Source organism: Leptinotarsa decemlineata, unplaced genomic scaffold (genome assembly GCF_025532065.1).
Source record: "Leptinotarsa decemlineata unplaced genomic scaffold, Ldec_3_MD MMD2_tig00004204_RagTag_RagTag, whole genome shotgun sequence".
NCBI classification, from domain to species: domain Eukaryota; kingdom Metazoa; phylum Arthropoda; class Insecta; order Coleoptera; family Chrysomelidae; genus Leptinotarsa; species Leptinotarsa decemlineata.
Window position 1 is genome coordinate 748,267 of NW_027412603.1, and position 27,326 is coordinate 775,592.

Below are 27,326 nucleotides of genomic sequence, written 5' to 3' on the forward strand. Positions count from 1 at the left end.
AAAAGCAGGATCATTTACGATTTCACGGATTTGAGGCCCAATAAAGATGCCTTCCTTGACTTTAGCATCACTCAACCTGGGAAACTTTGCTCTCAAGTACTTAAAAGCTTGTCCTTCCTGGTCCATGGCCTTCACAAAGTTTTTCATTAGTCCCAACTTAATATGTAATGGGGGAAGGAGAACATCCTTAGGATTTACAAGAGGCTCGTAAACTACATTTTTCTCATTAGGGTTTAGGTCTCGTGTGGGCCAGTTCATTTTTTTATAGTGAGATTTTCTATCCCGACTGTCCCACAAACACAAAAAACAACAGTACTTGGTGAACCCTAATTGCATTCCTAGGAGTATAGCAATGACTTTCAGATCACCACAGATGTGCCACTTGTGTTGTTCGTATTTGATTGATTGAAGAAGTGTTTTCATATTTATATACGTTTCCTTCATGTGAACTGCATGACCTACAGGAATAGAGGGTAGCTGATTTCCATTATGCAGAAGTACAGCTTTTAAGCTTAGTTTTGAAGAGTCTATAAACAGTCTCCATTCAGATGGAGTGTGATCCAAATTCAAGCAGTCCATCAAACCATTAACATCAGAACAAACTACGAGGTTTTCTTTTTTCTCAAAAAAAGGAAGCAAATCTTTTTGACGCTGTCTGTACTGAGATATTTTCACATCATGTTTTAGAAGATTCCACTGTTGTAGTCTTGACCCTAACAGCTCAGCCTTTTCCTTAGACAAGCGAAGATCTCTTATAAGGTCACTCAACTCTGCTTGACTAATTCTGTGCGGATCACTAGACCTATCGCTTACCTCAAAATCAGGGTCATAGGATGTAGAAGGATGGGTTGCTCCTTCTAAACAGTCTTCATCACCTTCCTCTAAAATTTCATAGTTTTGGGGTGGAGAAGGGACTGGCAAATTGTCTGAGTGTGGTACAGGCCGAAGAGCAGATGGGAGATTAGGGTATTTAACCATTCCTCTTTTCTTCATAGATAAACCTTGCTTAATGGGAGGAGTTAAGCAGAAATAACAGTCGTCTGTATGATTGGTAGGCTCACGCCAAACCATAGGTACTGCAAAAGCCATTACCCGGTTTTTATTTTTCAGCCACTCTCGCAATATGACGGAACAAGAATTACAACATATATGAGGAGCCCATGATTTATCTTGGTCCCCAACTTTCACACCAAAATAATGTTCATAGGCTGTCTTAACGATAGGTGTCATTTTACGTTTCTGAGCCTTAAATGTTATTTCACTACATATATAGCAAAAGCTATCGACAGAATTCACACACTTTCGAGGCATTTCAGATCAGCACTTAAATTAATTTAAAAATCAACTTCACACGATAATTTCAATAGCAACCACGTGCGTACAATTGACAAACTCACATAGGTTATGTTTACTACTTAAGAACAGCTGATGAGAGGGGTGTTATGTACCAACTGTTGGTGACGAAATATTTCATTTGTTGAAAACTCAATATACATATATATATAATATAATGATACTATATCTTGAAAACAAGAGCTAATATATAATTTTTATGGTCACTTTCGGTTTTAACACGTGGAAATACATTAAAATCATCTAATTTCAACCCCGAAACAAAAACTTTGTTGTGTTGTGTTATTTGCCAACATCTATATGTACCTACTCCTTGCTCTGTTTAATGGATTTTTTGTTGATTTTCAGAATATTTTCAGCTGTATTTATGAGTCATTATTTGCCTACATAAAAACTCTCATTGCAGACCAAAATTTTTCAGTATTGATGAAAGGTAGAACTGGAACTTCTCGGTAGAAATGAATCAAAAACAAGAACTGTTCTCAAATACTAGAACTGCAACACTCTCCTTGACGCGAGTTTTACGAATCAATGATAACAACGTCTTCAGGAGATATAGAAGACAGTTTATTTCATGTCCTGAAAATGACAACTGGGTTGGTGAACAACTCGTCGAGAAGAATGTTGCAGTTCAGGCGTTTGGAAATAGTGCTTGCTTTAAATTTCAGCATTACCTCAGAATATCAAGTTGTCTTGCGAAAAAGTTGGGTATAGAAGAAAAGTGTATACTCTATATGCACTTTCAAATCACAGTGAGACTACTTACAACGGACATTACACAGCATATTGCAGACACCCATATAGTGGCACGTGGCATGAATACAACGATTCACAGGTGTTCCCAATTTCGCCAAAATCAATTGTGAGCAATGAGGCATATGTCCTCTTTTATGAACAGGAGGGAACGAAGCAGCATCTTTGATGTGTGTTTTTTTTTTCTTCCTTTTTTTTTTCTTTTTTCCTTTTTTCTTAATTTTCTATTAGAGTTTCATTTCTTCTTCTTCTACCTGCCAATTTTCCATTTATTTTTATGTAATGTATTTGACCTTCGACACATTTGTTAAATTTACATAAGAAATCAAAAAAAAAATTAAACTCTGGTAATAACTTATGTTTAAATTTTGTTGATTTTTTTGTAACTATACATATAAAATGAAAATTATCCACCCCATGTCAGTCTTGAAACGTGATCAGCTTTTCGTTTTGTAGTCTTGATGAATCCTAGGTATTCCAATTCTGCAACACATTGTGTAAAACGTGCTCTGTTGAATGAGTTAAGAAAAAATAAAACATTTTCAACATTTCAAGATGTTCTCGAAGGAAAGACATTTTTTTAAAACTCTCTTGATATGATTCTATCGGGCCCTACTTCTGCAGAAAACATTACTTACAAATGCAGCTTGGAGCGAACTTTCTTCAAACTTCAGAGACCATGAGACTGTATCAGAAAAATTCGACCTTGATCAATACTTCGATGCCACAATACTAAGATGGCTCCTAGGGCCGAGGTCCTAGTCGTAGAAGTAGTCAAAACCATATTCAGTCGTGATTTTCCATTCTTTTCATAAAAATATGGTCCTCCATTTGAAAATTGCATTGACCTTTATAAGGCCATCGAGGTAATGATCAAGGTCAAATCTGATTCTCAAACCAGTGAAAATCCTGTAGAATGAAGTAATAAAATGTATTTTCAAATTAGATTATGAGGAAGCGACTATTACTTCATACAAACAAAAAAATATACAAGAAATAATAATGTTCTACAAACTCAAATTTTGCACCTTTATTCATCTGGCATGAAACAGTATGAAACAATCAAAATTGATTTTCGAAATGAATAGTGATTAACGTAACTATTCAACAAGACTTTGAAAACTCTAAGAGCTTCAAATATTATATCAAATATTGGTAAACAGTTTCGGCAGCGCTTTGGTTTGATTTGAATTCGTAGAGAAAAATTGTCCGAAAAAAAAATAAGTTGAAGGGGCAAAAAAAATAAAATAAAAAAAAAAGAACAGCATCAATGTAAATAGTACAAAATTCTATATCTACCAGTATATACCGCGACACAGTATAATCCATAATTAAAATATGGAGCTACAGAAACACATGACATTAAAACGGACAAAAATTTTGAAACAACCCAATATATAATTTTTTTCAAATTTTCTGAAAAATTTCATAACTATCGCAATATTATTAATATTATACATATTTAATTAAATCAGTTAAACTTCATTGTGTCCTTTACTAAACTGTTCTTTTCAAAAATTGAAATTTCGAATGAATAGCCAAGGAAAAAAAATGTTCAACTTTTTTTTCTAAAATGCGTTCCCTGAAAATTATTCATATACAGAGTGGTCCAACGAAAAGTATGCACCTTGCTTTTCTCCTTTTTTGTAACTTAACGCAAAAATGCTCGGACAGGTCAATTTTGCTTTTGAGGGGGACACATTTTAGATGTAGTTTTCTACCTGTGTCTTCAACCCCCTAGCGAGGGTGAGTAACAACCCTAAAATTTTAAATGGAAAGTGGGGTCGAGTGATATATCATTTGAAAGGGCACAAAATTATCTTTCCAATGATACCTAATTTGTTGTATTTCACTCAAACATGTAGGTATTATGAAGAAAAACAACTACATCCCAGTACTTTGAAATGTGTAATTGACTTAGTAGAATTCTACTTCAGCAAATGCTTCCATACAATAATACAGATTTTGTTCAAATCTATTCCTAACATTCTGTAGCATATCAGGTGTTATACTTCTGCACTCTGCTGTAATTCGTTGGCGAAGATCTTCTATGGACTCGGGCTGCATAGCAAAACATTTATTTTTCAAGATTCCCCAAAGGAAAAAGTCAGGCGATAAATCAGGTGACCTGGCAGGCCATTCAATGGGGCCTCTCCTTCCAATCCACCGTCCAGGAAACCGGTCATCTAAAAACTCTCTTACCGGAGCAACATAGTGAGGAGTTGCTCATCTTGCTGGAAATGAAGCTGATCATTATTATGATTTTGGTAATTTTCAATTATTTCTGCTATAAGAGGATCAATTGTATCTTCAAGCATGTTCAGGTAGACCTCACCAGTTAAATTCCCAGGAATAAAAAGTGGCCCTACGATATGACTACCTAATATGCCACATCAGACATTGATTTTTTGAGGGTACTGGGTATGGACCTCTCGAAATAAGTGTGGGTTACTGTCATCCCAGTAACGGCAATTATGCCTATTCACAGCTCCATTAAAAAAAGTACTCATCGGAAAAGCACGTGTTGAATGATAGGTGCGGATCATCAATTAGTAGCTGTCTCAGTTGTTCACAAAATTGCAGCCTTCTATCAGGATCATCTTCATTGAGTTCCTGTACTGATTTACGGATGACATTTATTGGCTTTTAATATCCGTATTATGGACGAACGGGAGACACCTGAGGCTGCAGCAAGCTGATGGGTACTTTGAGTATGATCCAATTCAACATGTCCCAAAACAGCGACTTCCACTGCTCCATTAATGATCGGTTTCCGTGGCTGGTGTTTCACATTACAGACAGATCCGGTATCGACAAACTTTTGGACTAACTTGGCAACGTACGAATCATTCACATTTTTCCTGGGATGATTGTTATTAAAGAGGCGAGCAGTAAGTCTAGCACAACTGAATTTCACTAGTTCGGACTTCCATTGTCTATTATTTAAAAATGATTTGAAATCCCTGAAACAAGTAAAAAAGAATAATTAAAAAGAATAGTTGAAAATAACAATTATATTAAACAACAATAAACCTGAAATGAAATGATAGTGAAATAACCTACAAGTAAAAATATAATAATTGAATAAATAAAAATTAGAGGAATGCAAAAAGAAAATAATAAAAAATAAAAAGTGTAGAGATTCCAAGTCACGTTAGTTCACGACGTTTCGATTGTTGGTATCTACAATCGTCTTCGGGTGATGACTGGACTGATTCCTCTGAGAGATGACTATTTTATAGGTCGTTGAAATACTTTCACTTTCTCTACTTTTCATTTTCCGCTTCACTGATTCCGTGAGAGATGACCGATTTGGCGGGAGTTGGTCATTTTTCGTTTGATGATGGGTTTCCATATGCTTCGTATATCTACGCTGGCCTGGCTGAATACGTTGTTGGACAACATGTATGCGGCTTCCTAAAATTTTCTCCTGAACCAATGTTCCTCTCTGTGCAAGATCTCAGCTTGGGACCACTCGATGTTGTGTTGATGGGTCCAAACATGGTCTGCTATTCCTGATTTGCTGGTTTCTCCTCGCTGTGTGTGCTTCTTGTGCTCGGCAATGCGAACATTCAATGGCCTCTTAGTTTCACCAATATAGGATTTTCCGCACTCACAGGGTATCCGGTAAATGCAATTCTTGGAATCGCAGTCCGCGTTTGGGGGCCTGGTTTTCGTGAGGCTGCTACGGATAGTGTTACCGGATCTGAAACAGGTTCTAATGTTGTAAATGGAACCAATTCTTCTTATCCTCTCCGATAATCCTCTGATGTAGGGAAGTGTAAGCACTGGTTGTGACGGCTTCTCTTCCTTGCGAGGCTCCTGCTGTCTTTTAGCCAAAGTCTTTTCTACCATCGCTTTGGAGTATCCATTTCGCTGAAGATCATTTTTGATAATGTCTCGAGAAGGAACTAGAAGAAGAATTGGTTCCAAATACAACATTAGAACCTGTTTCAGATCCGGTAACACTATCCGTAGCAGCCTCACGAAAACCAGGCCCCCAAACGCGGACTGCGATTCCAAGAATTGCATTTACCGGATACCCTGTGAGTGCGGAAAATCCTATATTGGTGAAACTAAGAGGCCATTGAATGTTCGCATTGCCGAGCACAAGAAGCACACACAGCGAGGAGAAACCAGCAAATCAGGAATAGCAGACCATGTTTGGACCCATCAACACAACATCGAGTGGTCCCAAGCTGAGATCTTGCACAGAGAGGAACATTGGTTCAGGAGAAAATTTAAGGAAGCCGCATACATGTTGTCCAACAACGTATTCAGCCAGGCCAGCGTAGATATACGAAACATATGGAAACCCATCATCAAACGAAAAATGACCAACTCCCGCCAAATCGGTCATCTCTCACGGAATCAGTGAAGCGGAAAATGGAAAGTAGAGAAAGTGAAAGTATTTCAACGACCTATAAAATAGTCATCTCTCGGAGGAATCAGTCCAGTCATCACCCGAAGACGATTGTAGATACCAACAATCGAAACGTCGTGAACTAACGTGACTTGGAATCTCTACACTTTTTTATTTTTTATTATTTTCTTTTTTGCATTCCTTTAATTTTTATTTATTCAATTATTATATTTTTACTTGTAGGTTATTTCACTATCATTTCATTTCAGGTTTATTGTTGCTTAATATAATTGTTATTTTCAACTATTCTTTTTAATTATTCTTTTTTACTTGTTTCAGGGATTTCAAATCATTTTTATATAATAGACAATGGAAGTCCGAACTAGTGAAATTCATCACGAAACATTGTCAATCACCTTCAAACAAACGTCTAGCACAACTATTATGTTGATAACAAAGTTTAACAATGTCAACTCGTTCAGGAATGGAATAAACCATTTTTACAGTAAAGTTGAAATAATTTCAAAAGCAACCGAACTGAATCAATGAACGTTTGCCTAAATTCTTTTTGTACACTTATCTGCTGTTGTTATTTGAACCAAAAAACGCACGAGAGAAATTGGGGAATGTAGAAGTTTTTTCCGCATTTTCATTATCACCAAAAATATCGAGTAAATGTTCTTGCTTTTTTTATAACTATTCAAGTAAATACAACAAATTAGGTGCCCTTTCAAACTCGACCCCACTTTCCATTCAAAATTTTAGGGTTGTTACTCACCCTCGCTAGGGGGTTGAAGGCACAGGTAGAAAAATACATCTAAAATGTGTCCCCCTCAAAAGCAAAACTGACCTGTCCGAGCATTTTTGCGTTAAGTTACAAAAAAAGGAGAAAAGCAAGGTGCATACTTTTCGTTGGACCACTCAATATATGGCAAATGGTATTGATTTTTACGAAAATATGATAGAACTGACCGATAGTAGATGAAAATCCATTATAACATATTCAAACAACATACTTGAATGTGAGATTTCCATTTCTGGCGCTAAAAGATGCTATCGTATAGAGATATGTGTCGCGGTTTTGTAAATTTTCAAGTCGAAATCTCAAATTGAAGTGTGTTTTTTGAATACATGATAATTTTTACCATGAAATTTTATCCAATAAGAGTAATTCAAGTAAGGATACTGAATATTAAGATCCACTAGCATTTTGCCTTCATCATCTTCTTTTCCATCTATAATACTGACAAAGGCTTGTAACCAATCATACAAATTAATCATTTTTCCGCATTCCAAATGTAACTTGTACACTATGGATATATCGGGCATAGAAGGCCTAATAGATGAGGGGAATGGTATCTCACAACAGTCACACTGAAAATTAAAAAAAAAAGAAATAAAAACAGTGACAGATATCTTGCATTAAGACATATCAGTTTGTTTTTTATTATCTTAATGATTCTAACACATGGATCAATAAGTCCCGAGACTAACAATGAAAACAACATTTTTTTTACAATTTTTTTTTTATTCATCAACATAATCTCTTTTTAGGGTGATACAATGGTTCCAACGCTTTTCCAATTTTTCAATACCATGTTTATAAAAAAATGTATCTTTCGCTTCAAAATAAGTTTCAGTTTCAGCGATGACCTCCTCATTTGAGCCAAATCTTTTTCCCTGGAGCATTTTTTTAAGATTAGCAAAGAGCCAGTAGTCACTGGGGGCTAAATCTGGTGAGTATGGGGGAAGGGGAAGCAGATCAAAGCCCAATTCGTTTAATTTTGCCATTGTTTTCATCGACCTGTGGCAAGGTGCATTGTCTTGGTGAAAAAGGATTTTTTTTCTCTGCATGTGTGGTCGTTTTTTTGCGATTTCCTCCTTCAAACGTACCAGTAAGTCAATATAATAATCACTGTTGATCGATTTACCTTTTTCGAGGTAGTCAATGAAAATCACGCCATGCGCATCCCAAAAAACTGACGCCATCACTTTGCCAGCTGACTGCTGCGTTTTCGGACGTTTCGGACGGCTTTCGCCAGCTGTGCGCCACTCAGATGACTGCCGCTTTGACTCTGGAGTGTAGTGATGTATCCATGTTTCGTCCATGGTCACGTAACGACGCAAGAAATCTTTTTTGTTGCGAGTAAATAGCGATAAACAGCTTTCTGAATCATCGACTCGTTGCTGTTTTTGTTCTATCGAAAGCAATCGCGGCACCCACTTAGAAAAAACCTTTTTCATGCTCAATTTTTCATGAAAGATAGTAAATACACTTCCATATGATATCTGTGTCATCTCAGCAATCTCACGGAGCTTCACTTTACGATCTTTCATTACAATTTTTGTCACTTCACTCACATTTTCCGGTGTAACAGCTTCCACAGGTCTACCCGAGCGTTCTGCGTCATTTGTGTCGGTACGACCACGTTTAAACTCGGCAAACCACCGACAAATCGTTGCTTTTGATGGACAAGAGTCCGGGTAACATTTTTCAATCCATTCTTTCGCTTGCACGGTGTTTTTACCCATTAAAAAACAATGTTTTATCAGAACACGAAACTCGGTTTTTTCCATTTTTTAAACAAACTACAAAACGACTTTACTCTAACCTCGATAACTCAGCTGTTTCTGGTCCGATCGACTTAAAATTTCGACACGTTTCAAGCAAAGGTTAGTACTCTAGAAAGACGTGGTTACTGGTTTACTAAGAGCGCCATCTCTGGGTTAGTCTCGGGACTTATTGATCCATGTAGTATGTATCGAATAAAAAAAATAACTACAAATGAAGATTTTACTATTTTACTACCTGTAAGTAATACTGCGGATCATTTAAAGCACTGTGTATGGCAGATCGGTGGCAACCAACTATGTGATTTTGAATGGAAATATCATCGAAGAAAAATATTTCGTGGAAGTGAAATGACTTTGGTTCCACCAAATAGTCTTCGAAGGATACAGAAAGGATTTCTAAGATGTTTTCCCGATACTTTCCATACCTATTCAAGGGTTTATTTTGTACTTTTGACATTCCTATTAGTTTCTGAAAAAAGTTATACACAATTGAACTGAATGAAAAATTTCCTAACTAATTTCACCTCTTTGAATTGCCTTCTGTCAAAACTGCCCAAGTCCATTCTATTACTGCTTTCTATTTCATTTACGGCTTCTTCCATTTCTTCCATAGTGAAATCATTCATATTATTTAAATGCATTTTCAATTTATCTGACAATTCCCTGATTTTATTTTTGGTGTTACCACTGATTTTGCGTTCCAGGTAGCTAATAATTGTATTCAGTTTTGAAGAAAGTTCACCTTTGGATTGAAATCCAAGCAACTTGAAACATTCTTTATACTCTTGAGTTTTTGTTATTTTTTTAGTGGTTGCGATAGCGTATAAATCTCTCACCTGAAATTTCAATATATACACATAGCACTCAAGAAAGTGAATATATATATTACAGTGTCACACATAAAGTCCGCATCAAATGGGATTTTTTTTATTCATCTCTTCAAGCAACTTTTGATATCTCCATTAGGTTGTGCTTTAGAGATGATGCCAAATGACATGCATATGACCGATCAAGTGATTTTTCTTCCCTGTCCAATTTGACATTTTTTCCAAAAAATGTTCAGAAAAGCAGTTATTGCTCGAAATTTCGAAAATCGGTAAGGAGAAAAGATAATTGTTTTTTAATTTTTTACCCATATACCAATTATTAGCTCTCTAGTACAACACCAGAAAAAATTATGCCAAAAATGATGCAAAAACAGATAAATATTTCACTTTATTTCTACTTTTTACAAAATAGCTTGTTACATAAGCATAATTAAAAAACAATATCTATGAAAAGTCAATAATTTATTCTTTACTGCACTTTTCAAACAGTTAAACTTTGATTTACTAATTACGAAAAATTACAACGAAATTAAACTAAGGGTACTGTGGAAACAATTGAACTGAACTGAATAAGCAAAATATTTTATTGTCATATGACATTTGTTGAATAACTCACAATAGTATTTATCAGTTTTAGATTTAAAATAGTTTATTCGTTGTCTAGTGTGTTGTTAAAAATGCTGAATCTTCAAGAGAAAATTGAAATCGTTTTAATATGCGGCGAGAATACCGGTCACCGACAAGTAGCTGATATTTTCAATGCCAGACATCCTGCAAGAAATATTCATCAGTCAACAGTTAGTAGGATAATAGCTAAGTTTAAATCTACTGGCTCGGTTGAGAGTAATTTTAGAAAAGCACATCAGCCTTCTAGACATACTGAAGAAGTGGAATTTGAAATATGTTTGGATGTCGTAGAACATAAAAAAACAAGTATTCAAGATATTGCAGATACAACAGATGTTAACCGAGAGAGTGTATGACGTATTTTACACAAAAATAAATTTACGCCTTATAAACCGAAATGTATCAATACATTAAATGAAAGGGACTTCGATATTCGCTTGTATTTTTCTTTTTGGTTTCAAGGGGAAAAAGAAGAAAATTATCATTTTCCTTATCAAATTTTATGAACAGATGAAGCGACCTTCTCTTCAAATGGCGTTGTGAGCTCGCAAAACTGCAGGTGGTGGGCAAAAGAAAACCCACATTTCGTAATCGAATGTCGAGATCAATATTAGTTTAAGATGAATGTATGGCATATTAAACGATCAAATTATAGGACCATACTTTTTTAGACATAATTTAAATTCTGCGGACTACCTACACTTTGTGAATACCGAACTATCTGAAGTTTTGGTGTTCTTAATTTAAATTATAACTTTATTTCAACAGATGTTTGTTAGAATTTTTTACGGTTTAGTTTTGTAGGCAACAAAATCTAAACTGATTTCTGAAGTAATTTTGTTCATTCATACCTAATAAAAGATATTTAATAAATGTGAAATTACTTTCGTATAATTCCTTCCCTTAGTTTAATTGCGTTGTAATTTTTCGTAATTAGTAAATCACAGTTTAACTGTTTGAAAAGTGCAGTGAAGAATAAATTATTGACTTTTCATTGATATTGTTTTTGAATTATGCTTATGTATCAAGCTATTTCGCAAAAGGTAGAAATAAAGTGAAATATTTATATGTTTTTAAAAACTGTATCAACTTTGCATCATTTTTGGCATAATTTTTTCTAGTGTTTTAAATTTTTGCGAAATAAGTTGTATTTAGAATTGCAATTGGTAATAAAAATGCGTTGGAAAGATAAGTTAGGCATAAAGCACAAACTTTGTTGAGGTTTGGCTAAATTTGAGAAATCGGCAAATGTCAAATTTTCGAAAAACTGTAAAAAAACTAAATTTGTACTAGAGAGCTAAAAATTGGTATATGGGAAAAAAATAAAAAAAACAATTATCTTTTCTCTTTACCGATTTTTGAAATTTCGAGCAATAACTGCTTTTCTTAACATTTTTTGGAAAAAATGTCAAATTGGACAGGGAAGAAAAATCACTTGATCGGTCATATGCATGTCATTTGGCATCATCTCTAAAGCACAACCTAATGGAGATATCAAAAGTTGCTATATATATATATATATATATATATATATATATATATATATATATATATATATATATATATATATATATATATATATATATATATGGTTTCGCTTGCGTGAGTTGTATGGATTTATTACCTGTTTTTCCACCTGAGGGTTGTTGATGGCTTTTGGCAGTTCTCCTACCTGCGATAGTTCATTATCAATTTGTGGTTGTCTTTGGGGGTTGTTTTTAATTATTGTTTTCCAAAACCTTGGGATGTTTAGTGAGTCATCTCTTTTGTTGATGAGGTCTTGCTTTTCGATTTCGATAGCTTCCCTGATTTGTCGAATTCTTGGGTTTTGCAACTGTGCTATCTGTTTTGTGGACTCAACATTAATCTTGTGACCTGTTTGTAGATGGTGTTGAAAGAGGGCAGAGGAGGTTTGTTTTGTTCTCATCGAGTTTTTGTGCTCCTTGGTTCTGGCAGATATACGTCTGTTGGTCTGACCGATATATTGTTGACCACAGTCCTCGCATGTGATGCTATATACTCCTTGGTTTTCTAGGGAAATTCTCTCTTTCGGTCTGGGCAGCCAACTGGATATCGTTTTGTGCGGTTTGTAGGTTGTCCGGATGTTTTTACGTCTTAGTATTCTCCCGATTTTGTCGGTCACACCTTTGACATAAGGTAGTGTCACAAATCAAAGTGTCTGTCGTGTGGAGAGTCTTCTGTCGATCTAGTGGATGTTTTTTTGGCCTTTTGAATGATTTTTTGTCCGTAGCCATTTTGTCGCAGAGCCTTTGGTGTCTCCCTCAATTCTGTTGCCCTGTTTGTTGGTTCTGTTAGGCGGAAACTGCGGGATATTAACGTGTTGGCTACGGATTGTAGCTGGGTAGGGTGGTGGTGTGATGCTGCTTGTAAGTAGCAGTTGGTGTGTGTGGGTTTTCGGTAGACTGTATAACCCAAGTTGCCAGTTGGTTTTCGTGTTATAAGTAGGTCTAGGAAAGGTAGCTGCCTGTTCTCCTATCTTTCGGTAGTGAACTGGATGCGGGGATGGATGTTGTTCAGGTAGGTCACAAACCGGTCTAGTTCTTGTTTTCCGTGTGGCCAGATGATGAATATGTCGTCTACATATCTTTTCCACAGGGTTGGTTTGAGGCGAGCGTTGTTAAGTGCTTTTTTCTCGAAGTGCATCATGAACAAGTTTGCGATCACGGGCGATAGGGAGGAACCCATCGGAGCTCCCTCTACCTGTTTATAGATCTGGTTGTCAAATATGAAATAGGTGTTTTTAAAGCAGTGCTCTGCTAGATCCGTGACTTGTTGCGGAAAGCTATGATCAATTCTAATGGTGGCTAGGGCTTCGGATTTTATGTCTAGGCTGGCAAGGATGTCGGTGTCGTTTAGTTTGATGTTTTTAATGATGTCCACCAAGTGCTCTGAGTTTCTCACATGAGATTCTGCCAGCTCCGTCAGAATCCGTAGCCAACACGTTAATATCCCGCAGTTTCCGCCTAACAGAACCAACAAACAGGGCAACAGAATTGGGGGAGACAACAAAGGCTCTGCGGCAAAATGGCTACGGACCAAAGATCATTCAAAAGGCCATCGACAGACAAAGAAGAACCAAAAAAAACATCCACTAGATCGACAGAAGACTCTCCACACGACAGACAATCTGTGACACTACCTTATGTCAAAGGTGTGACCGACAAAATCGGGAGAATACTAAGACGTAGAAACATCCGGACAACCTACAAACCGCACAAAACGATATCCAGTTGGCTGCCCAGACCGAAAGTGAGAATTTCCCTAGAAAACCAAGGAGTATATAGCATCACATGCGAGGACTGTGTTCAACAATATATCGGTCAGACTAACAGACGTATATCTGCCAGAACCCAGGAGCATAAAAACTCGATAAGAACAAAACAAACCTCCTTTGCCCTCTTTCAGCACCATCTACAAACAGGTCACAAGATTAATTTTGAGTCCACAAAACAGATAGCACAGGTGCAAAACCAAAGAATTCGACAAATCAGGGAAGCTATCGAAATCGAAAAGCAAGGCTTCCTCAACAAAAGGGATGACTCACTAAACATCCCAAGGATTTGGAAAACAAAAATTAAAAACAACCCCCAAAGACAACCACAAATTGATAATGAACTTTCGCAGGTAGGAGAACCGCCAGAAGCCATTAACAACCCTCAGGTAGAAAAACAGGTAGGAGAACTGCCAAAAGCCATCAACAACCCTCAGGTGGAAAAACAGGTAACAAATCCATACAACTTACGCAAGCGAAACCATATAAAAACACCACAAGAAGAACCTAACATCAGTTATACCTCTCGAAGCGAAGCAGTAACTCGTCTTGATAATGCCATCTGAGATGATGGCGAAACGTTGACTATCGAATAGTACACAACGGATGAACCCCCAAAAAAACAATACATTATATATATATATATATATATATATATATATATATATATATATATATATATATATATATATATATATTATTGTAGTTATTTTATTTCTTCCTTTCATTGGAAGTTTCCCACATTTTCATTTCATATATATATCATATATATATCATATATATATATATATATATATATATATATATATATATATATATATATATATATATATATATATATATATATATACAGGGTCCTGCAACAGTGGCGCGGTGTTCCATATCTCTATATAGGAAGCAGATAGGAATCTAATTTTCTATAATACTACCTTATTGCTCGAGCTCGACAAATAAAAATATTGGCGGTCACACAGGGTGTTCGATTTTTTCTGGGCGGATCCCAACTGTGTCTTTTTAAATGGCAACCTATATTTTTTATCGCTTTTTCGGTTTCTTCATAGAAAATAAAATAAACTTTATGTATATCTGCACTTCGAAAATATTGATGGTTTTCGAGATATCTAGCATGACAGGTTTTTTTTCCAATATTCGTCACTCAGAATATTTGAAATTATAAAGTGGTGCCAAGTCCAGTTGAATTTTTTTTTTGGTCGAATATTCTACATTGGTAACTCTCTCAAACGATATATCTGAAATCGACCTGTGATATACAGGGTATGAAAAACCGCTTGCCAAATATTGTAAATGAAAATTTGCAAAATCTTCCTTATATTAAATGGAACACCCTGTATATTATTGATCCGTAAGAAGCGCCAACGAAACCTCTACAAATTTCATTAAGTATTCCCTATGGCTAAGTTCAATAGTTTTTCTTAAATGAGCATTTCTTTCGAAAAATGGATTTCAAAGCGAAATCCATTTAACAACTGATAAGAATATACAAAAAATACCCTTTCCTTAAAATATCGCCCATTCCTAAAATTACCTGTTGCTAGATAAACAAGTTGCGAATTACACCACAAAATGGACGTTCTTGAATAGTTACAATAATTTCAAAAATCTTTCAAATGAAATTTGTAGAGGTTTCGTTGGCGCTTCTTATGGATCAATAATATACAGGGTGTTCCATTTAATATAAGGAAGATTTTGCAAATTTTCATTTACAATATTTGGCAAGCGGTTTTTCATACCCTGTATATCACAGGTCGATTTCAGATATATCTTTTGAGAGAGTTACCAATGTAGAATATTCGACCAAAAAAAAATTTCAACTGGACTTGGCACCACTTTATAATTTCAAATATTCTGAGTGACGAGTATTGGAAAAAAAAACCTGTCATGCTAGATATCTCGAAAACCGTCAATATTTTCGAAGTGCAGATATACATAAAGTTTATTTTATTTTCTATGAAGAAACCGAAAAAGCGATAAAAAATATAGGTTGCCGTTTAAAAAGACACAGTTGGGATCCGCCCAGAAAAAATCGAACACCCTGTGTGACCGCCAATATTTTTATTTTGTCGAGCTCGAGCAATAAGGTAATATTATAGAAAATTAGATTCCTATCTGCTTCCTATATAGAGATATGGAACACCGCGTCACTGTTGCAGGACCCTGTATATATATATATATATATATATATATATATATATATATATATGTGTCTGTGTGTGTCACTCAATTATTATTGAGAAAAAAGCTTTTGGCTTTCTATTTCAAACTGAAAATGTGGGAAACTTCCAATGAAAGGAAGAAATAAAATAACTACAATAATAACTCTTTATAAAGATATGTAAATCATGCATAGAAGTTTATTTCAGACTCAAACTGAAAGAAGAAATCCTTTTGAAACGATAACTTTTACATATTTTACATATTGAATGAACCTTTTTCCTGAAGTACGAAAAATCACTCACTAGCAGCGTTAGTAGTTCTGCCTAATCCTCATATAAACATATGGTAAAGTACAATTGAAAAAGACTGTTTTTAACAGAAGAAAATGTTCCTGGAGCAAAACTAAAATTTGCAACTGTAAAGGATAACAATGTTGTAACATTAAAACGTTGGCTTGCATGCTGTTATTTAAAGGTTACTGAAAAAAAAAAAGAATTAATAGACAGGTTAGTATACACGCTCTAGTAAACAAGAAGCGGTAATAAAACTGTAATAAAACAAATTTAAAATAATTATGAATTTCAGACTCATTTCCGAGTAAAATATGAATCAAATATAGATGGTAATGAAATAAGTTTAATTGAATATAATGAATATAATTTAATAAACGATTGAGGTGATATCTCATTCTAATCAATGGTAATTAACTATGAAAAATTTACTATTCATTTCATGTTTATATCATACATATGGATATTTATTTATTTTTTGCACTGTTAAATCCACTCTCCTCGAAGCATGTATCCATTTCTTACATCTAACCTCATTATTATGAGGTTTTATAAATGGTATAATAAACACGTTTTCTTCCGGATATCGATTATCCGACGTACAATTCGCAAAACAGCAATGCTTTGTTGGCATTATACTAGCACAAAATAATTTTTTATATCAGATTCATATTTTTAAATAATAAATTAATATTACGTAAATAACACTGTTTTACATGTGAATAATTTATGTTTGTTCCTACTACTAGTGCTGCCTCTCGTGACACGTTCGCTGTACTATTCTTAGGAAAAAGGCTCATTCAGCTGTTATTAAGTCTGAAATTCTTAATTCTGGACGCACAGGATATTTTCAGTTATCTTTGTGACGAAGAAATTATGAATGCAATGTACAATATTTACCTCCCATCTCAAATAAAAAATGTGATATCCACTTAAGCTACTTTTTACCTGAATACCAAGTGGAGCTTTGGGCAGGTCTCTCACCAGTACACACAAAATGTATAAGAACATATGAAACCGCCTGATATATTTTTGAAGTTTTTTAATTTCATCCCTTAATATTTGCTTAAAGTAGTCATCATCAGTTAAAATCTTGATTCTGTTTTCATATGATTCTCCTTCCACAAGTTTTCGAAAAGATAATAAATGTCTCACATTTTCCAAATCATCATGAGAAAAGGAATCAATCACTTCTGTAGTAACTCTTTTATCCATTGAACATAAAGCCATGGCATTTCCATATGAGAAATGTTCAGCGACTGCAAACTGAAATGAATTTTATTGACCATATATTAATTAATGTAAAAAAATATTATTGAATTTTAACTGCAAAATAGGTATTTGCAAGAATGTGGGAGAATAAGAATGAAGTCAGAGGAGATGAAGGAAGTTGTCCATACATGTTTGTATTTTCTACTTGATACTGACAGAAAGTTGTATGTCCTATTGCAAATAACCTGAAGATCTATAATAAAAATTACATATTGTCTGATGCTGACAATGCCGAAAATATTTCTATAACATTTAACAAGCAGTCACACTAATAATTTTTATGTGAATATCTCGAAGGGTAGGTAAGTTCATGTACAAAAAAACATACACTTAAGTAACATTTAACTTGCCTTATTGAGGCTTACTCTTCCATTATTTGATTTTACAGAATACAGGCTGATTCACGGTGAATGGCACATTAGACGTTTCTGGTGAACCAGACAACGGATCACTTTGAAAATTTAATGGAGGGCATATTCGGACATTCTCTAGCCAACTAAAATATTTTCGACAATGCGGTGTTGCCGCATTAGAAAGCAGTAGCAATTTTGATTTTTCAAATGGAACACTCTGTATATAATATTATTTTTGGAATCTCCAACAATTGCCCGACAACTTTTCTTGATATTTCCCTATACCTATCTGTTACCGTTTTCGAAATAAAAATTAATTTTAATTTTTTTCTTCGAAAATCATGACTTCTAAAAATGCCGATATCTTTTAATTAAGAAGTTCTATGATATCGAAATTTGGTTTGGAGTTAGGTGATACTTGGACACTTCCCACACGTCAGCCTAATTTCCGTTACTTCAATACAGAGTGGTAAAAAAATACAGTTTTTTCGTTTGCTTGAAAAAGTTGCTGAAATTTGATTATTTTAAATGGAACACCCTGTATATTATTGAAAATTCGGAAAGCTGCTGAAATTTGTTTTCTTTCTATGTATATCATACCTATACCTAACTAGTCAAGTTTCGGACTTATGAACATTTATTTGTGAAAATGTCCCTTCAGAATGGTATTTCCATTCGGTATTTGGTAAGCAGGCCATGATTACTATTTGACACTAGCGTTGTGACATTCTCCTAATAATATCGACATTTTCGTCACTTCAGAAGTTGCAAATACCTTCAAAACGATGGAACAAAACTATTCAAACGAAGTTCTTATGAATTTGTTTATTATTTTTGGACAGTGTGACAAAATTATCAGCAGAACATGTAGAAATTTCAATGAAATGTATCCGAATCTACCGCCAATGAACCTCAAGAAATTTATACGAATTCAGAACAATTTCAATGCATTTGGATCAACTTTAAAAGCACCAAGAAACTTGCCTCGACCCGTAACTTTCGAAGACAACCAGATTAATGTCTTAGCATATTTTCACGCATTTCCCGAGTCATCGATAAGAAGTGCTGAAGAAGATTTGGATATAAAATATTCATCGGTTCAAAGAATCTTGCGAAGACATAAAATGCATGATTATAAATTCACCAAAATTCAAGCAATGAAGCCTCAAGATCCTCAACAGAGAGTAGAATTTTGTGAAATGTTGTTGACACGCATTCAAGAAGATCCACTTTTTTTAAATAAAATTATTTGGACTGATGAATCGAAATTTTCGAGAGAAGGAATTTTCAATAGAAAAAATCGTCATTATTGGTCCAGTGAAAATCCTCACGTCACAAAAGAAGCCGGATTTCAAAAAAAATTTGGTTTTAATGTCTTCTGCATGTTGATGGACAACAAATTGAGGTACGTGATATACGAGGAGTCATTAACATCCAGAAGCTACCTGAATATTTTGGAGAATACTGTAGACAGTTTCGTGGATAATCTGCCACTCGAAGATTATCGAAACTGTTGGTACCAACTAGACGGAGCTCCTGCACATTGCACAAGAGAAGTGAGCGCAGAACTGGATAGACTATTTGACGATCGGTGGATGAGGCGCTTGGGACCATGGAATTGGCCAACGAGATCACCCGATCTTAATCCATTAGATTTTTATTTGTGGGGAATGTTTAAAGAAAAAGTTTACAAAATACCCGTGCGTTCGTGAGATGAATTGTTAGAAAGGATTGCCCAAACATTTGAAGATTTGGATCCCAATGAAATCAGATCTGCCACCACGAAAGCAGTCAACACCCGCATTTTAAAGTGCTTGGAAGTGAACGGCCAGCGATTCGAACATATTTTGAAATATTCCACATGATTGTTTTACTTTTTTATAATTATTCATATCAATATTTCCAATTTCAGGTTTCTTGGTGCTTTTTTGAAGTTTATCCAAACATACTGAAATTGTTCTGAATTCGTAAAAATTTCTTGAGGTTCATTGGCGGTAGATTCGGATACATTTCATTGAACTTTCTACATGTTCTGCTGATAATTTTGTCACACTGTCCAAAAATAATAAACAAATTCATAAGAACTTCGTTTGAATAGTTTTGTTCCATCGTTTTGAAGGTATTTGCAACTTCTGAAGTGACGAAAATGTCGATATTATTAGGAGAATGTCACAACGCTACTGTCAAATAGTAATCATGGCCTGCTTACCAAATACCGAATGGAAATACCATTCTGAAGGGACATTTTCACAAATAAATGTTCATAAGTCCGAAACTTGACTAGTTAGGTATAGGTATGATATACATAGAAAGAAAGCAAATTTCAGCAGCTTTCCGAATTTTCAATAATATACAGGGTGTTCCATTTAAAATAATCAAATTTCAGCAACTTTTTCAAGCAAACGAAAAAACTGTATTTTTTTACCACTCTGTATTGAAGTAACGGAAATTAGGCTGACGTGTGGGAAGTGTCCAAGTATCACCTAACTCCAAACCAAATTTCGATATCATAGAACTTCTTAACTAAAAGATATCGGCATTTTTAGAAGTCATGATTTTCGAAGAAAAAAATTAAAATTAATTTTTATTTCGAAAACGGTAACAGATAGGTATAGGGAAATATCAAGAAAAGTTGTCGGGCTATTGTTGGAGATTCCAAAAATAATATTATATACAGAGTGTTCCATTTGAAAAATCAAAGTTGCTACTGCTTTCTAATAGAAGCGGCAACACCGCATTGTCGAAAATATTTTAGTTGGCTAGAGAATGTCCGAATATGCCCTCCATTAAATTTTCAAAGTGATCCGTTGTCTGGTTCACCAGAAACGTCTAATGTGCCATCCACCGTGAATCAGCCTGTATATAAAGGTAGAAATAAAAGATAGGTTAAATTTTTGCCTATGCCATATTGAAATAATATTACCACTTTCTAGATGGATAATCCAATTAAGACAGCTAATGTCTGATACAAACATAAACTATGACCACGCTTACAAGTCATCTTTAAAGAGGATTTCTAACAAGCAATATTATTGAAACGAACATCAATACTTGTGTAAACATTATTTTCATTGAATGTTACCAAACCGGTTCAATAACGCCGAACCTTTTTGAAAAGAGTACTAGTATCATAATATCAGATTTATTGAATTTGGTGAATAAACATTTTCAGCTGTGTAATAATTCAGTTACACAAAAATTATTCAAAGTGTCAGAAATTTAACTTTATTTTGAAATTATGTTAATTAAATAGGATTTCATCAAGTGATGAAAGCACTTGATGAAGCTACTGTGTTACATGTGATATATATATTTCAAATAAAGTTTGTGGAGATCAAATCGTGAGGTGTAGTTTATGAAATTACTATGGATCTTCATCAAGTAACGGCAGAATCAATCAGAAAAAAATTGCGAGTGATGAATGAAATAAAATAATGAAATATTTTCCCATTCAGTAGAACCTATGCAAGAAATGACTATTTGAAAACCGCCAATATCATGCAAATACGTTTTCTGAACATTGACATGTGAGTTCACAATCGAATTAGAAACTTCGTCTTTTTCACAAAAAATGAATTGAGAGGAAGTTTGGTCTTCCTCTTGAAGATGATCGAAACACGTCTCGAGGTATTAAAAACAACGGTTTGGTGTTGGGATAAAACTCCAGTAATATTCATTACTAAACCAAATGTTCCAAACTGTGCATCACAAATAATACAAATGAAGAAATAGTCCAAAAACAAAAGTATTTCTGCTATCGATAATTATAACTCTTCAAAGTTTTCCATTTTAAAGTAACAAAACTCAACTTTTGTCTCACTGCTTGTAGGTATGCAAAATTTACGAAATGAGTGATGTTGGTTTATAATGGTAGATGAGTAATTATATTTGTGAATAATTTCCACTAATAGTTGACTTATAGATGCTCTCATATGAGAAAGTTGCTGCTGTCATCAAGGTGGGAATCTGGCACTTTCAACAAACAACAACCTTATATCAACCAATTAACTGGAATCTCTCCAATATGCCATTATGGCTCCCATACATAATTTTCCAGAAGATAGATCATAGGTATGCACTACCTAAATACTTCCCAGAGGGTGTTAGCACCTCGACTGTTACAACAGCTGTTACACAAGCTCTATATACAGGGTGTCCCTGGACTTCCTCTTTTCCTCTCGGGAATGTATAGATGGGGTCAAAATATCACCAGTACTTCATATAACTTTTTTTCCTAAAAGTCTTCGTAACCAAGTTACGGGCCCTCGAAGTTACAAAATGAAAAATGTTTTTCTTTGATAACTTTTCAAGTGAATATTCAAAATATCCAAATTCTGGTAATTGACTAAACAAATGAATTCCGTCGATGAGCTTTCATGCAGGAGTCAGTTGTTTTGCTACAAAGTCAGGAACGGACTACCCCCGATGGTCCACACCCCAAAACTTTGAAATGACAGATATTTTTCAATATTTTTCAACAAAATAAGGTTACTTGGACAATTTTATGAATAAAAGTACTCGTGTGGAAAGTCGATCGGAGCAACGAGTCTTGATAAAAATGTAGTTCTACTCGACGACATCAAACCCGCTCGTCCACCATTATTTGAAATGAATAATTATCAAAGCAGAAATAATAATGATAACGTTAATTCAACAACATTTATAACAGGAATAATAGAAAGTATGCTAAAATGAAGTCGTAAACAAAAAGTACAGTACCTATATGGAAGTTTAAGTCACAATTGTGATAGCAGATATTTTTTCAAAAGAAATATCAAGTTCTGTAGATTCGTGGTGTTTTTAAACTAACAAGCTACTCTACTATGAAATATCGAATTCATTCCATATTTTGTATGTACATAATACGTGTGGAATAATCACGTTTCGTGTTGATCAGTTATCTGAATCTCATGAAACTCAACATTCGAATGTTTCAAATTCTTCTTCACAGCTAAACTGTTGAGGAGTTTCACTGATAATTATAATTTTATGGGAGAAATTCTTCAACACGAATCTGAATTTAGCTGAAAAAACGCACATCGGAAAATTTTGTAATGCTGCAGAAACTCGTCGTCTGTATTCCGAGCATTTTCCCAATCGAACGGTACCGTCAAGAGAAACATTCGAGCGTGTCGATCGCAGCTTGAGGGAGACAGGAATGTAATAATTGATAATTAATTTGAGCACGTTGTTTTATTTCGATATTATTGTAGGTACAGTTTTGCCAAAACGAGGTGGTGAGGGCGCTTCTAGGACTGTACGTACCGTTGTATTGGAGGAAAATATTTTGGAAGCCGTTGCTGATGATCCTTCAATGAGCATCAGAAATCTATCAGAACAGTTCCATACATCCAAATCCACTATTCATAGAATAATTAGGGAACAACTGCTCCACCCATTTCACATCCAGAAGGTACATGCCATGACACCTCAAGATTTTCCAGCACGACTGGAATATGCCAATTGGTTCATGGATAGGCAAAGAGAGGATATGACTTTTATTAATCGAATTTTATTCACTGATGAAGCAGGTTTCAGTAGAGATGGAGTTATCAACTCTCATAATCTCCATATATGGGCCGAAGAAAATCCCCATGGGATATTGCAAACCAAACACCAACGGAAATTCAACGTGAATGTTTGGGCTGGTATCATAGGAAACCATCTTATAGGACCATTCGTTCTACAGGACCGATTGAATGGAGAACGTTATTTGGAGTTCATTCAGAACGATTTGAATGGACTTTTGGAACATGTTCCATTGCAAACCCGAAGAGATATGTGGTTTATGCATGATGGCGCTCCTCCTCTTTTTAGTTTGATTGTGCGTGACCATCTGAACCATATTTTCCACAATAGATGGATTGGTAGAGGTGGGCCATATTCATGTCCATCGCGGTCTCCGGATTTAAATCCATTGGATTTCTTTCTGTGGGGGCATCTAAAAAGCCTTGTTTACGCTACACCTATTCACACAAGAGATGCATTGTTGAATAGAATAACATTACATTGTGAAGCCATACGAAACGACCCTGGAATGCTATTTCAAGTACAGAGAGGGTGTCTTCGCAGACTAAGAAAATGTATAGAGAGAGAAGGTGGTCATATCGAGCAGTTTCTGTAGCGGATTTTTCATTTCTGTTTGCTCTTGAGGCTTTTGAGTTTCGTTAGTTAAACGTGTTTGCATTATGAAAATTCGTTATGAACATTTTACCTATCATTTCCATTTTCCTTAAAAACTAATATTTTCGAATAATGGTAGACATCTCAGGATAAATGTTGTTGAATTAACGTTATCATTATCATTTCTGCTTTGATAATTATTCATTTCAAATAATGGTGGACGAGCGGGTTTGATGTCGTCGAGTGAAACTACATTTTTATCAAGACTCGTTGCTCCGATCGATTTTCCACACGAGTACTTTTATTCATAAAATTGTCCAAGAAACCTTAATTTGTTGAAAAATATCTGTCATTTCAAAGTTTTGGGGTGTGGACCATCGGGGGTAGTCCGTTCCTGACTTTGTAGCAAAACAACTGACTCATGCATGAAAGCTCATCGACGGAATTCATTTGTTTAGTCATTTACCAAAATTTGGATGATTTTGAATATTCACTTGAAAAGTTATCAAAGAAAAACATTTTTCATTTTGTAACTTCGAGGGCCCGTAACTTGGTTACGAAGACTTTTAGGAAAAAAAGTTATATGAAGTACTGGTGATATTTTGACCCCATCTATACATTCCCGAGAGGAAAAGAGGAAGTCCAGGGACACCCTGTATATTCAGTTTCATTTACTTTGTCCAAAGAAGTACTGTTATAACTAATATTTCATATCACAATATAATAACTAACACTTATTATTTCGGACCTCTTAAGAAAACATGTTGAATTGATTTCCACATCTCACTATGTGACTGGACTAGCTATCAAATATGATTATGGATTTATGCTTATTCAGACTGAAGTTATCAAATTTTATTTGTCTTACCTTTATATTCTGAATAAAATTATTCACCGACAGATCATAGAAAAGAAATATGTCTGTGAATAAGTTGAAAACCTTTCCACCTAGCTGAAATGGACAATGAAAGGTGAAAAACACATTTTCCAGAACGTTGTTCAAATAATCAACCGACCGTTGTGATTTGAACACTTTCACACATATTTTTGAAGACACCTTGTAAGGTAGTGAAGAGTGTAATGTAGTTATTGACGTTGCTATACCAAAAACAAAGACGAAAGGTAAAACTCTGATGTAGCAGCTGACGATCAGGATGAATTTTTGAAGAACTTGGACATTGAAACTTTCAAAATCAGGTATAATAACCACTAAAACTTTTTTGTTATTTTTAGTATGTTGGTTTTCTGAGACAGAAGTTTTCACATTGTATAAATTTTCATACCAGCATTGGAGCACCGGTAAATTGAGCTGATTTTTTTTTAGGCGTGTTTTCATATCATCATCAGTCAGCATGTCCTCCTGAAGAAAAAAATAATATGATTGTAATATAGTAACAGTTAAAGCACGAATATAAGAGATCTACTCTTGGCCAGTGAATAGTTGGATATTTGTGAGCATTCAACTAAAAGTGAGGTACTATTTTTGAACACTTCAATACCTAATCACACAGCAACGTTTATGCCATTTGCTTACATTTGAAATACGAATGATATATTCATGACTAGTGAATCTTCCCGGCTCCGCACGGGTGCAACGATGATACCAAATATAAATTCACCCACCAGAAATTTAAGGGCATGGAGAAACAGTGATGAAGCGATAATTTGTTTTATGGACGCGCCTTTATCCCTTGCGGCTGGCGCCCCAGTTGGAATATTAAAAAATCATTTCTTATTGCACATCTACAACATAAAACGAACCTACATTGTAACCCTTTTTTTTGGGTTCTCTTGCACGGTGCTCTTCGTCTGGGAGCTTATGGGTCGTAAATTAGGAGGGAACTTTCAAATTATATCACAACACAACAAAAAAATATTTTTTGAATGTTTCCTACACTAAATTAGTCAATTTCTACTAATTTTGGGGTGATAAAAACGAAAATAACAATGAAAAATTTCTATTAGCTCTGGTTTTTGAGATACACAGTACTTAATCTTAAAGAGTAGTTATACTATACGTGAAAAGTGAAAGTACATAAAACAATATTGTTATGTTTCTTTTAGAATATTTTAAGTACAAAATTAATAAAAAAAAAAATTATTCTTAGTGTTTTGACAAATAAAAGAAGTTTGTACCACCAAATTTCAATTAAGTCCATCCGATTCATTGCAAGATCGCTGTCGTTTAGCTTGTCTTTTATAAAACACTTCTGGAGCATCCCTGCACACAGACCAGCAGTAGTCTGCAAGCAATGCTTCATTCCACCGGCCCTGATATCTCTGTTCCATTAAGGCAATGTCTTGATGGAATCTTTCTCCATGTTCGTCACTCACAGCTCCACAGTTTTGTGGGAAGAAATTAAGATGAGAGTGAAGAAAATGAATTTTTAAGGACATGTTGCATCCAAGTTGGTGGTAAGCTTGAAGAAGCTCTTTAACCAATGCTGTGAAGTTATCATCTCTTTTGTTACCTAAAAACCCATGTACAACCCCCTTAAAGGCTTCCCAGGCTCTTTTTTCATTTCCTGTTAAAAATCATGTCAAAAGCAGGATCATTTACGATTTCACGGATTTGAGGCCCAATAAAGATGCCTTCCTTGACTTTAGCATCACTCAACCTGGGAAACTTTGCTCTCAAGTACTTAAAAGCTTGTCCTTCCTGGTCCATGGCCTTCACAAAGTTTTTCATTAGTCCCAACTTAATATGTAATGGCGAAAGGAGAACATCCTTAGGATCTACAAGAGGCTCGTAAACTACATTTTTCTCATTAGGGTTTAGGTCTCGTGTAGGCCAGTTCATTTTTTTATAGTGAGATTTTCTATCCCGACTGTCCCACAGACACAAAAAACAACAGTACTTGGTGAACCCTAATTGCATTCCTAGGAGTATAGCAATGACTTTCAGATCACCACAGATGTGCCACTTGTGTTGTTCATATTTGATTGATTGGAGAAGTGTTTTCATATTTATATACGTTTCCTTCATGTGAACTGCATGACCTATAAGAATAGAGGGTAGCTGATTTCCATTATGCAGAAGTACAGCTTTTAAGCTTAGTTTTGAAGAGTCTATAAACAGCAGTCCATCAAACCATTAACATCAGAACAAACTACGAGGTTTTCTTTTTTCTCAAAAAAAGGAAGCAAATCTTTTTGACGCTGTCTGTACTGAGATATTTTCACATCATGTTTTAGAAGATTCCACTGTTGTAGTCTTGACCCTAACAGCTCAGCCTTTTCCTTAGACAAGCGAAGATCTTGACTAATTCTGTGCGGATCACTAGACCTATCGCTTACCTCAAAATCAGGGTCATAGGATGTAGA

General features: G+C 35.0%; 1 protein-coding gene across 3 annotated transcripts in view; it reads right to left on the minus strand.

The window, feature by feature from the left end:
• Positions 1 to 2,449: 2,449 nt before the first annotated feature.
• Orc3 (Origin recognition complex subunit 3) overlaps positions 2,450 to 27,326 on the minus strand; it is a 60,002-nt gene continuing 35,125 nt past the window's right edge. Inside the window, exons 4-9 of one of the 3 annotated variants that reach the window (XM_074178621.1) lie at positions 24,871 to 25,362; positions 17,203 to 17,520; positions 9,568 to 9,879; positions 9,279 to 9,512; positions 7,656 to 7,843; positions 2,450 to 2,615 (exon numbers count right to left, since the gene is read on the minus strand). In XM_074178621.1, the coding sequence (XP_074034722.1) occupies positions 2,513 to 2,615; positions 7,656 to 7,843; positions 9,279 to 9,512; positions 9,568 to 9,879; positions 17,203 to 17,520; positions 24,871 to 25,362 (1,647 nt within the window). In that variant the 3' untranslated portion in view covers positions 2,450 to 2,512. The remainder of the gene's footprint in view (positions 2,616 to 7,655; positions 7,844 to 9,278; positions 9,513 to 9,567; positions 9,880 to 17,202; positions 17,521 to 24,870; positions 25,363 to 27,326) is intronic. The other 2 variants (XM_074178622.1, XM_074178623.1) reach the window with 2 other exon arrangements.